Source organism: Canis aureus, chromosome 5, assembly GCF_053574225.1.
Source record: "Canis aureus isolate CA01 chromosome 5, VMU_Caureus_v.1.0, whole genome shotgun sequence".
In the NCBI taxonomy this organism is placed as follows: domain Eukaryota; kingdom Metazoa; phylum Chordata; class Mammalia; order Carnivora; family Canidae; genus Canis; species Canis aureus.
In genome coordinates this window covers 49,593,551-49,608,148 of record NC_135615.1, presented here as the reverse complement: position 1 = coordinate 49,608,148, position 14,598 = coordinate 49,593,551, and the positions used below count along the sequence as shown (strand labels likewise).

Below are 14,598 nucleotides of genomic sequence, written 5' to 3'. Positions count from 1 at the left end.
CCTCGAGACCTTGCACTCCCCCACACCAGTCAACTGTTGCCCCATTTCTACATTCCTCTTCATAGTAAGTGCTCCCGAAGTTGTCACTGCTCACAGTTTGTACTTAAATCATTTCAATTCTTATTCTTACTATATTACTGAAACTTCTCATACCATCTCCATGTGGCCAAATTTCCTTCTTTGTACTACTGACAAGGGCAATCAGCAACATGTGACATAGCTAATCACTCTCTTCCTCAGGAAATAGTCTCCTCTCTTGGCTTGATTTTCCTCTTCTATCACTAGACAGCTCTTCTCCTCTCTTGGCTTGATTTTCCTCTTCTATCACTAGACAGCTCTTCTCTGCCATCTTTCATGTGACCTTGGAATGTTTTATGTTCCGCAGGATTCTGCTAGTAGCAGAATGTTCCATACCTGCCCTTTCCGTCGTAGGCAACCTCAATGTTTCTTAGACTTTCAGTGTCATATACAAAGGGCTAACCACTTTACAAACATTATCTTATACTCACAAAAACCACGTGAAGTAGGAATTGTACTTCATTTTATAGATAAGAAAACATTGTCTCACAGACAATGACTGCACACCTAACACAGTGGTATAATAACTGGATTGGCACCTATATCTAATTCTAAAGATGAGTTCTAACTCATTAAGAAAAATATATGAAGAATGTGTACCCTAGTTCAATGTAAAGAATCTTAGCTATTAAGCAATTTGACCAAAGCAAAACAAAATCCAAAACCAAAAAACAAAAAAACAAAAAAACAAAATAAAGAAAACAAGTATTCTAATGATTTCATTTTGTTTATATATAACTAAAGGCTGAGGGAAAAAAAAAGAGATTACTATTAATAGAGCAAGTACTTTTATTATCTGTTTGTGTAATCCTTAAAAAATGTATAGACCTTTAATAAACTTAATATACTAAATCTACTAATAAATATATACTAATACACTCAAGTATCTGAATCTATCTCATTACTATAGCTAATGTTTTTAGTTTTTCTAATAATTAACATCATAGATTATCTACATGTTTATAAAAGTATGCCAGAGACTAATGTTTTAATTTGTAATCTAGAGTAGGGATTGGGAAACTATGGCTAATGGGTCAAATTCTACCTACACTCTATTTCTGCAAATGATGTTTTTTTACTGGAGCACACCATCTTACATGCTATGACTGTTCTGGCACTATAACAGCAGAGGTGAATAGTTATAAGAGATCACACAGCCTGGAAAGCCAAAAGTATTTATTGTCTGCTCCTTTATAGAAAAAGTATGCCAACATCTGATCTACAGTAATCCATCCTGTACAAATATATGAATATGAAAGTTTTCCACATGCTAATTTGCAACTGAACCATCTACAGTAATCCATCCTGTACAAATATATGAATATGAAAGTTTTCCACATGCTAATTTGCAACTGAACCATCATTAAAGTTCAAACAACATAACCCAGAAAATGAGAAACCCAACCTGAGAATTATCTACCTGTTTTAAAATTGTTCATGTAGTATTCTGCTACAGATCATTAATTTTTAATTTGCATCAAAGACGATGTCTAAAAATAAAAATAAAAAAGTTCATTCCTAAACATCTAAGAAAATACTAAGACAGGAAGGAAGGGAGGGAGGAAGAGGGGGGAGGAAAGGAAACCAGAAATGTTCATTTTTTCTCTGGTTAATTTCTGTGATTTTCTTTTTTCTTTTAATAGTTTATATATTACAATGTTTAAGCCTTTCCTCTCTTACACTTGGACCTGCAGAAAATTGCTGCTATCTGTAAAATAAGCTTAGTAAAGCAAAAGGATTTTCTATTTTCTAGCGCAGTTCCTTACGTTGTGGTCAGTGAATACAGGTCTGTGGCGTGGAGCTACCTGAGAAACAGAGGTTTTCCTTTTTCCTTTTCAACATAACATATTATTCACTTGGTAAAATAATTAGTCAAGTCAAAACTAAGTAACCTCAGCATTTGGGCTGAGGTATAGTATCTCGGTACATACAAGGGAAAGTAGTAAGAGGCAGAAAAACTCAACACCCGCCACCCAGCAAAATATTCCATTTAACAGGCTGCAAGTTTTAAGTCAACTTTAAGTCTGAAAATTTATTGGGCCCTCCCCATTTTACATTTCAAATTCCCAAATATTAAATGCAGCCAAGTTGTTACCAAAATTTCCGCTTTTAACTTTGACTTCTATGAGCCTACACTGAGTGACAACTGCCAAGAAGAGATGGAGCTATTATGTTACCCAGTTCAGGAAATGTGATTTTATGTTTTTCTTATCAAATGCTGAGTTTGTAAGCCCTGTTACATGACCTCTGCTTTACTGGCATGAAAGTACGGAAGGCCGGGGAAAAAAAAAAATCCAGGGTATCAAATTTTTCCTCTTACCATAATTCTAAACCATCTTCCAGAAGATAAACATGTGGAGGCTGGGAAACATCTGTACTCAGTTGAATAACTGGGAGCAGGAAAGGGTACAGGTTCTTGCTGTCTGCTCCTAATCCCTATGGGAAGTATAAATAAAACTTAACATAAGACACTCTAAAATCCCACCCCCACCAAAAAATAACCTATCATATAAAAAAGTGCTAAAACGAACTTTTAAAAAATAAATCATCAGATTTTCTGGGATGGTCCTAACTATAGCACTACTAAAACAAGGTTAGTTCATTTACAATTGAACAGCAAGTAGCAAAAAAATACCATTCAATTGCCTAATGGTAATAAAACCATATATACCAAGGCTATAAACATCTGTTCGTTTTAAGAGATTCCATATATAAATATTTTTCCCTCTCTGACTACTTAAGAAGTACTAATACTGCTATATTAAACTCTATAAGTCATCTCTGTATGAACCCAATCAAAATGTTCATCAGTAAAATAACTATCACAGTACATTCATATTCTAGAATACTGAGTAGTCAATGAAAAAGAATTAGGCATGGAGTGAAAACAATCTCGAAAATAATTACTAACTGGATTTAAAGGGTACAAAAGTATGTGAATAACAACTGCACAATACCCAAGAATTTTTAAAAAATATCTACCTACATGCATATGAAGTATATCCATAAAAATGTTTTTTGGGAGCATACAGAAAAAATCAGCACTCTTTAAATATGGGAAGGGGAAAAGGATGCTGGAAGACGGTAAAAGAAGAGATTCTTTCTTTGGTTTTGTAAGCTTTTTCTTTTTTTTTAAATGAACAATTGTGGGCAGACCAAGTGGCTCAGCGGTTTAGCACTGCCTTCAGCCGAGGGCGTGATCCTGGAGACCCAGGATCGAGTCCCACATCGGGCTCCCTGCATGGAGCCTGCTTCTCCCTCTGTCTGTGTCTCTGCCTCTCTCTCTCTCTGTGTCTCCCATGAATAAATAAAATCTTTTTTAAAAAAATAAATAAATAAATGAACAATTGTTGCTAATATTAATGGCCCAAGAACACAGACAGAGGAAGAAGAGGGGGTTTTACCTAAATTCTTGTTTGCCTAATTACTGTCTTTAGAGGTTGACTCAGGGAAGCACACTAAGCACTCTGAAAGAAAACGAAATGGATAAAAAGTCCATTTCTAATCCTTAATAATCTCTGATAAACACAGAAAGGAAACCAAAAAAAGTATCAAACACCTTATTTAGGAAATAATTCAAGTATCAATATAGTTTATGGTAAATTACAGTGCAACAAAATATACACATATTTATCTTCCAATGTCACATATATACTGATTTAATCTTTATCAGGTAGGGGTAGCTATCTCAGTGCAAATACATAAAGTTTATCCTTAAATAAGTTTGGCCCTTCCTGTAAATAAAAATCAGTGGAAAGACTTCATTAAAGATATTTTTTAAAGGAAGAGAATTATTAAAATGCCACAATTAACAAAGTAGTATATTAGATTTTAAAATTTAATTTCAGTCACTATACTTCAATCTTTGATGGAACAACAACAAAAAAAAACAACATTAAGATAAACCAGTCAAGTTCATTTTGATTATCAAATAGATTTAAAACTCCCTAGGAAAATTAGAATTCATCATTTTAGTGCACATCCAATAAGCACAAGATGACAGCTGTACAAAAACAAAAGGAAGCAGCTGCTAAACATTTCAGACTCTCTCGGTCAAAGCCCAAAAACATAGACCTTAGTAGTCTAATGGCCTAAAGAATGTGTCCAATCCCAGATACTCAGCTTTAAATAAATTCAAACATTCTCTTGGCCCACAGTTTTAACTACAAGATATTGTCTGCAACACTATGAAATAATTCACAATAGGACATTGTCTACAATACTATAAAAGCTCAAAAATAAATTCATCACTTACTAAAATTATCAGAAATGCTTCAAGGGGTAGAAATCATACTGTACTATAATTACATAAGACAAAAGGGAAAATGAGGTCAAGGGTACTCTGTACTATCTTTGTAATAGCCTGTGAATTTATACTTATTATTTTTTTAGGTTAAGGATAAAAAAGAATAATACCCCCTAAATCTTGGCATTTCCCAACATACTGTTTTTGACTATCTTCTCCTAGGCCATGTGCATGCTGAAAATGTCCAAATCAACTATCTCCAACCCCCAATCTCTGAACTCCAGACACAGTGAATAACTACAGGTCATCACTACCCAGAAGCCTGCTTAGACTCTTAGGATGACGACTGAACCAACTCATTGTCTTCCTAAAACTGGTTCCTCCCCCTGCATTTCCAAACTCAAGTGACTTGAACCACCATCTACTTGGTGATAAGTGGTATCTCAACCACATTCTGGGTTTTTCTTCCTACTCAATCAACATCTAAATAATCATTCATTTTCTCTAAGATGTCTTAATATTTCAGGTCTTTTCCCTTCTTTCTATGGCTTTTACTTCAGATCTGTATCATCTCTTCAATGGTTAACAGAAAGTCTGCCAACTACTTTCCTTGACCTTAGTTTTACTCCATCCCAAACAATGCCCCCAAAGGCACCCTGATTACCTTTCCAAAAATAAATAAAAAATAAATAAAAATAAATAAAATAATAAAATAAAATAAAATAAAATAAAATAAAATAAAATAAAAATAACAATAACACTCCTTGTTCTGAACTTCAGGAGATTTTCTTTTGGTATTCCTGACCAGGTCCCTATACCCAAGCTATGGTCCAGCTATACCAAACAATGGAGTATGTAAACATCTGGAGGAAGATGACAGCTCTAACGTGTGTATTTATGACTGTTCTCTGTCAAAAACTGGTGAAAGAATTACAAAGATAGCATAAGAAAAGATAAAAGCTGAAAAGACAAGTGGTAACTGACTTTAGCAAACTCGGAAAATCAAGTAAAACCAAAGCTTGAAGCCAGCAGTAAAATAACTGCAAGAAGCAACCCGATTTATGTTACAGAAACTCCCAAAGAATCAAAAATTGGTAGCACCATGTACTCGGGGAAGGCGGAAGTTAAAGGTCAGGTATTAAAACTAAGAGGGCCTCTAGTAAGTGTTCATAAAGCAGCTTGATGGCAAGATCTCATGCAAGTCCACAAGCAAACTGCTGGCCCTATAAGATCCTCTGGTAAAGTAAAAGCAAATGCTCTCAAGACAGAGACACTAGGTAGTCAAAGCAGAGATACCATATAAAAACAGAGAACTGAAACAGAGGCGGAAAACTGAAAGATCTTTTATTGAGGAAAGACCTCAAAAACATGGATCATTCCTTACAAAACAACCCAGGTAGATTACATCCTTAAGGAAAAATTTACAGTAAGTTTCCCATTCATTTTCAACCCTCTCAATCAGTTTTAGTGCCTTAAATTTAGATAGACAAAATGCTGATGGTTCTTGAAGTTGGGTGATGGTTACCTAAGGGCTAATTATATTGTTCTTCCCTTTTCTGTATACGCTTCAAATTTTTCATAGGCTAAAAAATAATAATAGTAACAAAAGCAAGGATCAATAGATAATCTTTTTAGTCAGAGACTATTAGTCTGGGTTCCCAGAACTTATGAAATGAAAACAGAAACATGTAAGTACACTAATATCTCCCTGTTAGGATTTAAAAGCCCAAAGATGGAAGTGTTTTCTACGAAATGAAGCTTAACAATACCCATAGTATGATCTTCTCAAATGACTGAAAAACACATTTTTAAGCTAGTCTCAACTTTAACATTGAACTTTGCATGCTTTCTCCAAGAAGGGTAAATGACGACTTGGCTGGAACCCTACCCCCCGATCTAAAGGAAACGGCCCTAAATACTCCAAACATTCCCCTACAAGTTACTCTGGGTTCCTAAGACTTTCCTGACAGGACACTGCCTAAGGAGACCAGAGATGCTGTTTTCCTTTTTCATACCTCCCTCATAAAACTCTCAAACTGAGTCTAAAAACACATTCGGCAGAGATATAATACAAAAGATGTGGGAACACTATAGTTCTGTTACTTATGAAACCAATCTTAGGGTAGTCAGTAACCTTTTCCTAGCCTTTGTATCCTCATCTGTAAAAGGGACATTACCTTCACAGAAGATTATAAGAATTAAATGGTAGATAGTAAGAGATGCTACACGAGACAGTTATTAAAAGAGAAAGTGCTTTAAAAAAAATTTTGTGGGACACCTGGGTGGCTCAGTGGTTGAACGTCTGCATTTGGCTCAGGGCATGGTCCCAGAGTTCCAGGATCAAGTCCCGCACTGGGCTTCCTGCAGGGAGCCTGCTTCTACCTCTACCTATGACTCTGCCTCTCTCTCTGTGTCTCTCATGAATAAATAAAAATCTTTAAAAAAATTTTTTTTATATCATTATTCAACTATCTGAAACTGCCTTGAGTAGGAATTTGTAACTGTAAAATTCATCCACAAATATTTACAGAAAGAAAAAAATTTACATTTCAAAAAAAAGTGTTAGGGTACCTGAGAAAGGTTTTTTATAAACTAATATTAAAATGTTTTCTCCCTAATTTTTAACTTGTTATTAGAAAATTGCAGAATAATAACTACTAATTTAGAGATATCCCTATAGGAAAATCTATCATATTTTGGAGCAAAGCCAATAAAAATCAGCTAAGCATACCTGGATCCAGACATTCTCAGACTTGGCATTAAGCTCTTCCCTATCTTCTCACTATCAGAATATAATTCACTAGAGCAGTTCAAATGATAACTACACAGTCCTCTTCACTCTGAAATTTTAGATTTGTCTCTACCTGATGCCTAACCCAAATACTTCAAAGTCAAGATGCCTAAAATCATAGTCAATGCTTCCCTCAAAAGTAAGTCTTCTGTTCCCTACCTTTCCAAGTGATGAAAGGGAAATTTTTTTTATTAAATCACACACAAAAAAAGAGTGAAAATGGAGAGTAAATTTATTCAGAAAAGCCCTGAATACCAAGGAAAGTGAATGGAAAGTACAATGGACTACACAAATCATGAGTTTATCAGCATGGGAGACCACTACATCTAATGAAAGAAAACATCTTTAAAAAGTGGAGAGTATTTTCCAGATGTCAAAGAAATGACCAAAGTTAACAAAAAAGAAGCAGTTTTGGGGATCCCTGGGTGTCTCAGCTAGGTTTAGGGTCTGCCTTTGACCCAGGGTGTGATCCTGGAGTCCCGGGATTGAGTCCTGCCATCTGGCTCCCTGTGTGGAGCCTGCTTCTCCCTCTGCCTGTGTCTCTGCCCCTCTATCTCTCTCTCTCTCTCCCTGTCATGAATAAATAAATAAAATCTTAAAAAAAAAAAAAAAAAGAAGTTTTTAAAATTGTTTAGAACACACACAAAAAAGACATAAAGTGAGAGACCTTTCACTACATTAAAATAAATCACATGAGAACAATAAAAACACTTTAGAAAGAAAAAAGAAAAGGCCAAAAACTCTGGTATCTTAAGTACAGAGAACTGGTGATTGTCAGAGGCAAGGTGAGTAAGAGGATCAGTGAAATATGAAAAAGGGATTACAAGGTACAGACTTCCACTTATAAAATAAATAGGTCCCAGAGATTAGAAGTACAGCATAGGAAATATAGTCAACAATACTGGAGTAATAGTTTTTGGTGACAAATGGTAAACTTATTGTGGTGAGCTCTGAAGAATGTACGGGATTGTCAAATCACTATGTTGTACACCTGGAAACTAACATTGTGTGTTAATCAGACTTCAATTAAAAAATGTATAAGTATTAAATTAAGAAACTGGAAAGTAACTTACCTGAACAAGATGAATAAGTGTTGTCAGGATAGCACATCTCAACATATTGTGCTCTTCACTTTGCTTCCAAAGAAGAGGCAAATATTGTACCAGACATCCTACATATGGTCGAATCTATCACAACAGAAGCAGGGGAAGCAAAAGAATTGTATTAGGAAAGAAGGCAATCTCCTTCAAGGAACACTCACACACCACTATTAAGTCCCAGGCAGGAAATATTGAATATCTACTAGATGAAATGTATTATGCATATATCTTTTTTATGCATATTATCTTTTTAAAGATAAATCAGATATTACAGAGAGACATAAAGCCCTACAGTAAATATTTTAAAGAATTTTAAATAAATACCAAATTTACTACATGAAATAAAATATAGGAAAGCAACATAATATAGCCAATTATCTAGAACTTAACAGAAAATGCTGCTATATCCTGGTTCTTTTTTTAATAAAAACAGCTTACCTAACAAGAAATTACACTGTTTTAAAAAGTCAGCATTTAATCATACATTCAACAATTATCTGATGGCATCTTCCAGAATCAAGCCCTGAGAACAAGGTACCAGAAAGAATACAAAGATAGACATACAAACCCTTACAATGAGAAAACATAAGTATAATGATAAAGTATAATGATAAATGGACATGAGGTATAGTGCAAACATCGAACAAAATCCTTTTTAAGAGATACAACTGTTGGGCAGCCTGGGTGGCTCAGCGGTTTGGCGCCTGCCTTCGGCCCAGGGTGTGATCCTGGAGACCCGGGATCGAGTCTCACATCGGGCTCCCTGGGTGGAGCCTGCTTCTCCCTCTGCCTGTGTCTCTGCCTCTCTCTCTCTCTCTCTCTCTCTCTCTCTGTTTCTCTCTCATGAATAAATAAAGAAAATCTTTAAAAAAAAAAAAAAAAAGAGAGATACAACTGTTGAGATCATATGGATTAGGCTAACCAGTTTTAAAAATACGTGACATAATGTGCTATGATGGAGAGTTTCTTAGAAAATAAAACGGATCTACACTGAAGCTAGACAGTGTTCCAACGTCTCAGTTTTTGGTTACTGTATTTGGAATTGCACTGACAAGAGTAAGTTTCATGATAAACAGAAATACTAGACTTTCATGACTTCAGTAATGTCTATTTCAATCCCATGGATTAAAATTTAAAAACCAGAAAAAGTGAGTTTCCCTTTTTTGCTTATAAAACATCATGGGCAGCCCGGGTGGCTCAGCATTTTAGTGCCTGCCTTCAGCCCAGGGCGTGATCTTGTAGACCCAGGATCGAGTCCCACGTCGGGCTCCCTGCATGGAGCCTGCTTCTCCCCCTGCCTGTGTGTCTCTGCCTCTCTCTCTCTCTATGGGTCTCTCATGAATGAATGAATAAGGTCTAAATAAATAAATAAATAAATAAATGAATGAATAAGGTCTAAATAAATAAATAAATAAATAAATAAATAAATAAATAAACAAACAAACAAACAAACAAACAAATAAATATCATCATATAGGGGATCCCTGGGTGGCCAGTGGTTTAGCGCCTGCCTTTGGCCCAGGGCACTGTCCTGGAGTCCCGGGATCGAGTCCTGCATTGGGCTCCCGGCATGGAACCTGCTTCTCCCTCTGCCTGTATCTCTGCCTCTCTCCCTCTCTATCATGAATAAATAAATAAAATATTTTTAAAAAACCATCATATAGTAGAACAGTAGCAAAAAATGTGTAGAGTTTCCTGACCCACGGGACATGAGGGAGGTTACAAATAAATTAAATATTTGCCCAAATATTTCAGTGAGATAAACATGAAAAAAATGAGACTCTGTTATATTTCATCTTATTTTCAAATTTTGAGTCATACTACTATTTACTGAGAACTTAATCTTGCTATATGCCCTCTATCTTTAAGATCACTCCAATTGGGGGATCCCTGGGTGGCGCAGCGGTTTGGCGCCTGCCTTTGGCCCAGGGCGTGATCCTGAAGACCCGGGATCGAATCCCACGTCGGGCTCCCGGTGCATGGAGCCTGCTTCTCCCTCTGCCTGTGTCTCTGCCTCTCTCTCTCTCTGTGTGTGACTATTATAAATAAATAAAAATTAAAAAAAAAAAAAAAAAAAAAAAAGATCACTCCAATTGGGATCCCTGGGTGACGCAGCAGTTTAGCGCCTGCCTTTGGCCCAGGGTGCGATCCTGGAGACCCGGGATCGAATCCCACGTCTGGCTCCCGGTGCATGGAGCCTGCTTCTCCTTCTGCCTGTGTCTCTGCCTCTCTCTCTCTCTCTGTGTGACTATTATAAATAAATAAAAATTAAAAAAAAAAAAGATCACTCCAATTGGGATCCCTGGGTGACGCAGCAGTTTAGCGCCTGCCTTTGGCCCAGGGTGCGATCCTGGAGACCCGGGATCGAATCCCACGTCGGGCTCCCGGTGCATGGAGCCTGCTTCTCCCTCTGCCTATGTCTCTGCCTCTCTCTCTCTCTCTCTCTGTGTGACTATCATAAATAAATAAAAATTAAAAAAAAAAAGATCACTCCAATTAGTTTATAAAAGCAGACCAATTCGTATGAAAAAAAAAAAAAACCCACAGGTTTCAAAGGACCTAACTCATTCATACTTAACTATAAGTAGTATATAACAGCATATTCTACTACCATAAAAAATAAACCAATTTTGGTTTTGATATACAAGTAGGAACACTCTCTAAGGAAAGGCACAAAGGGAGCATATGCTATTTATTATAGATAAGGTATGTATGTATTAAAAGCAAAGAACCCAGGTACATTTGAAAGTCATGAAATAGCTACAACCCAAATCTAGATGTACATTGGAATTTATGATGTTCTAAATTAAAATAAATGCTTCAAAAACAGAATTTCTTTTTTTTTTTTTTAATATTTTATTTATGTATTCATAGAGACACAGAGAGAGAGAGGCAAAGACACAGGCAGAGGGAGAAGCAGGCTCCATGCAGAGAGCCCGACGTGGGACTCGATCCAGGGTCTCCAGGATCACACGCTGGGCTGCAGGCGGCGCTAAACCGCTGCGCCACCGGGGCTGCCCCAAAAACAGAATTTCAATAATCACCCAGTTACTGTTGCAAAAGACATCCCCCAAAAACGGGGGCACAGGCAGCAGATTAGCAGATGACAGAAGAGCCAAACACATTCCCTTAGGCTAAAAGGGAAGAGGTTAAAAAATACATCATTGCAACAACTGAGGAAATCTGATATGGACTTGATATTAGATAACAGTACTACATTAAAAAAACAACAACAACAACAGTACCACGTTAATATTAAGTTCCCTGAATCTAATCATGGTTATGGTTAAGAAGAGGAGAGGTCTAATATTTTGGAGTAAAGTGCCATGATGCTCAAAACTAAAATTCAAATGGTTTAACAATAACAATCATTTCTATATGCACACAAATTTTAAAAACAGCAATATAGTATGTTAATAACTGAGAAAACAAGGTGAAAGATACATGGGTGTTGATTTACTGCAACTTTTCTGTACATCTGAGTATTTCACTGAAAAGATATGTAAAAAAAAAATACTGCCCATACACAATCCTGAAAATGATTACAGTGCACAGGTTTTTTCAGTAGGCCAATAGTAATTATTTGCTCAACATCTAAAAAAAAAAAAAAAACACATGGAATTATGAATGTTTTCTAGACATCAGGCTAAGTAATAGCAACCTTATAAAAGAAAAAAAATCAGAAAGTATACTAAAAAATCAGAAAGTATACTACACGCACTCATCTTTTGGCCTCTCTATTCAAAAAGAAAAAAGAATGCAGGGTGGATACTATGAGAAGCACAGTCTTAGGAGTTAGTTCATCACAAAGAGGGAGGGAGGCATCTACTTTCCTTTGTAACACGTTACTGTAAATATGAAAATCAAGTAGGTGAAAGCCTAACAAGTGTTTTAACAAGGGCTCCATCCACAGGAGGATTTTAAGAAGTAAATATTCAATGACACCTTATCATTTTGACCTAATTTATTTATTTATTTAAGACTTTATTTAGTCATGAGAGACAGAGAGAGAGAGAGAGAGAGAGAGGCAGAAACATAGGCAGAAGAAGAAGCAGGCTCCATGCAAGAAGCCCGACATGGGACTCCAGGATCACGCCCTGGGCCAAAGGCTGGCACTAAACCACTGAGCCACCCAGGGATCCCCTGACCTAATTTAGACAGAATATTTAATATTTCACACAGGCCCTTTAATTTTGTCCTTTGTAAAAAAAAAAAATTTTTTTCCTTTTCTTCAGAAATGCGTAAGTTTAGAGATTGTCTGCCTGAGACCCAAGCTCAATGATTGCTTATTTTTTCTATGTATTTTTGGGATCGCTGCAATGGAATAATTAATTGTAAGTTTTTGACTACTTTTTCAAAAAGCAGAGAAAATATAACCTTTAAATAATTATAATTTACAGTATGAAGATGATGGCTTCTTCGAAACTTAACAATTAAACCCTATGTGTCATCTCACTGATATAAGATGGGTCAACCTATTTACAACCTAATGAACAAAAATCAAATTTAGCATATGAAGCATAGGTGAAAGATATATAAATCATGGGGCTGTTCAAAGGTTAACATAGGAAAATTCAAGAATCAGACTACTGAAAATATTTTTCATAACCATTTCCTACCTGACTTCTGAAAACACAAACTACTACTGGACAATTATTTACTGATTATTTACTGATGTCTCATTATTTACTGATGACAGAGTCACCTAAGTTGCTTAGGCTATTGGTGTTCTGAAAGGTGCATATGGATAATAGCACAAAAGTACTTCTACACTTATTAAGCATGAGGAATTTCAACCTAGGATAAAAAGATTTAGAGATTTAGGAAGATGTAGGTAAGAAAATTCATTTCCATAAAAAGAAATCTTTAATATTCTCATTTGCCAGATGATATCTAAATAAGATTATAAAAAGTGGCCAAACTTTGTTTCTATAATTAATTTTTTTAAAAAGATTCCATTCATATATTCATGAGAAACAGAGAGAGAGACAGGCAGAGGGAGAAGCAGGCTCCATGCAGGCGCCAAATCACTGAGCCACCCAGGGATCCCCCTCTATAATCAATTTTTAAACAAACAACTGATTGCATCTGTATAATGATCTAAAGAATAATGCGCATTTGTAATAACTTCATAGTTAAGAAGTCTTGTGAGTTAGGTGATTTCAGAATTATCTTTATTATTTTATATACAAGGACACAGTTAAAGACCAATGAAACTAAAGAGCAGAGACAGGCACTTGAAATTAGTTTAAAGGAATTTCAACTATCTCTGTGATCAAAATCTCTCAAAATTCTTTATAAGCCGATATCAAAATGAAATGCTATAAGGTAATAAGAATCCCAAGTGCTAAGAAAATTGTAAGCTAGTATTATTTTTGGACACTCAGACCCATATCTGCTCCAAGTAACTGACAGAGACTCAAAACTGGAGCAGCTGAAAAAGGAAACAGTCGACAAAACCAAAAGACAACCTACAGAATGGGACAAGATTTTTGCAAATATTTTATCAGATAAATGGTTAAATATCCATACTGTACAAAGAACTTACCAAACTCAACACCCAAAGAACAAATAATCCAGTCAAGAAATGGGCAGAAGACATCAATAGATAGTTCTCCAAAGACATATAAATGGCCAAGAGACACATGAAAAAATGCAACAGGGAACTACCAATCAAAACTACATGAAATATCACCTCACACTAGTCAGAATGGCTAAAATAAACAAGGAAACAAAAAGTGTTGGCGAGGATGTGGAGAAAGGGGAACCCTCTTACGCTGCTAGTAGGAATACAAGCTGGTATAGACACTCTGGAAAACAGTATGGAAGTTCCTCAAAAAGTCAAAAATACAGTTACCCTACAACCCAGGGACTGTACTACTAGGTATTTACTCAAAGATACAAATATAGTCTGCACCCCAATATTTATAACAGCAATGTCCACAATACCCAACTATGGAAAAAACCCAGATGTCCATCCACAGATGAATGGATAAAGAAGATGCAGTATATGTATCTATAATGGAATACTACTCAGCCATCAAAAAGAATGAAATCTTGCCATTTACAATGACATGGATTCAACTAGGGGATATTATGCTAAGTGAAATAAGACGATCAGACAAAAACAATTATCATTTGATTTCACTCATTATGTGGAACTTAAGAAACAACCAGAGGATCATAGGGGAAGGGAGGAAAAATAAAACAATACAAAATGAGAAAGGGAGACAAACCATAAGAGACTCTTAATCATAGGAAACAAACTGAGGGTCTCAATGGAGGGGAGAGGGTAGGGGGATGGGGTAACTGGGTGATGGGCATTAAGGAGGGCACGGGATGTAATGAGCACTAGGATGTAATGAGCACAGGATGTAAGAGGC

At 36.0% G+C, this 14,598-nt stretch overlaps 1 protein-coding gene across 3 annotated transcripts in view; it reads right to left on the bottom strand.

The window, feature by feature from the left end:
* IPO11 (importin 11) overlaps window positions 1-14,598 on the bottom strand; it is a 201,413-nt gene that overhangs the window by 105,315 nt on the left and 81,500 nt on the right. For all 3 annotated transcript variants that reach the window (XR_013379936.1, XM_077897964.1, XM_077897963.1), the window contains exons 20-21: window positions 8,189-8,302; window positions 2,399-2,514 (exon numbers count right to left, since the gene is read on the bottom strand). Coding sequence is in view for 2 of the 3 variants with exons in the window: in XM_077897964.1 (XP_077754090.1) it covers window positions 2,399-2,514; window positions 8,189-8,302 (230 nt within the window). In the remaining variant the exon portion in view is untranslated. The remainder of the gene's footprint in view (window positions 1-2,398; window positions 2,515-8,188; window positions 8,303-14,598) is intronic.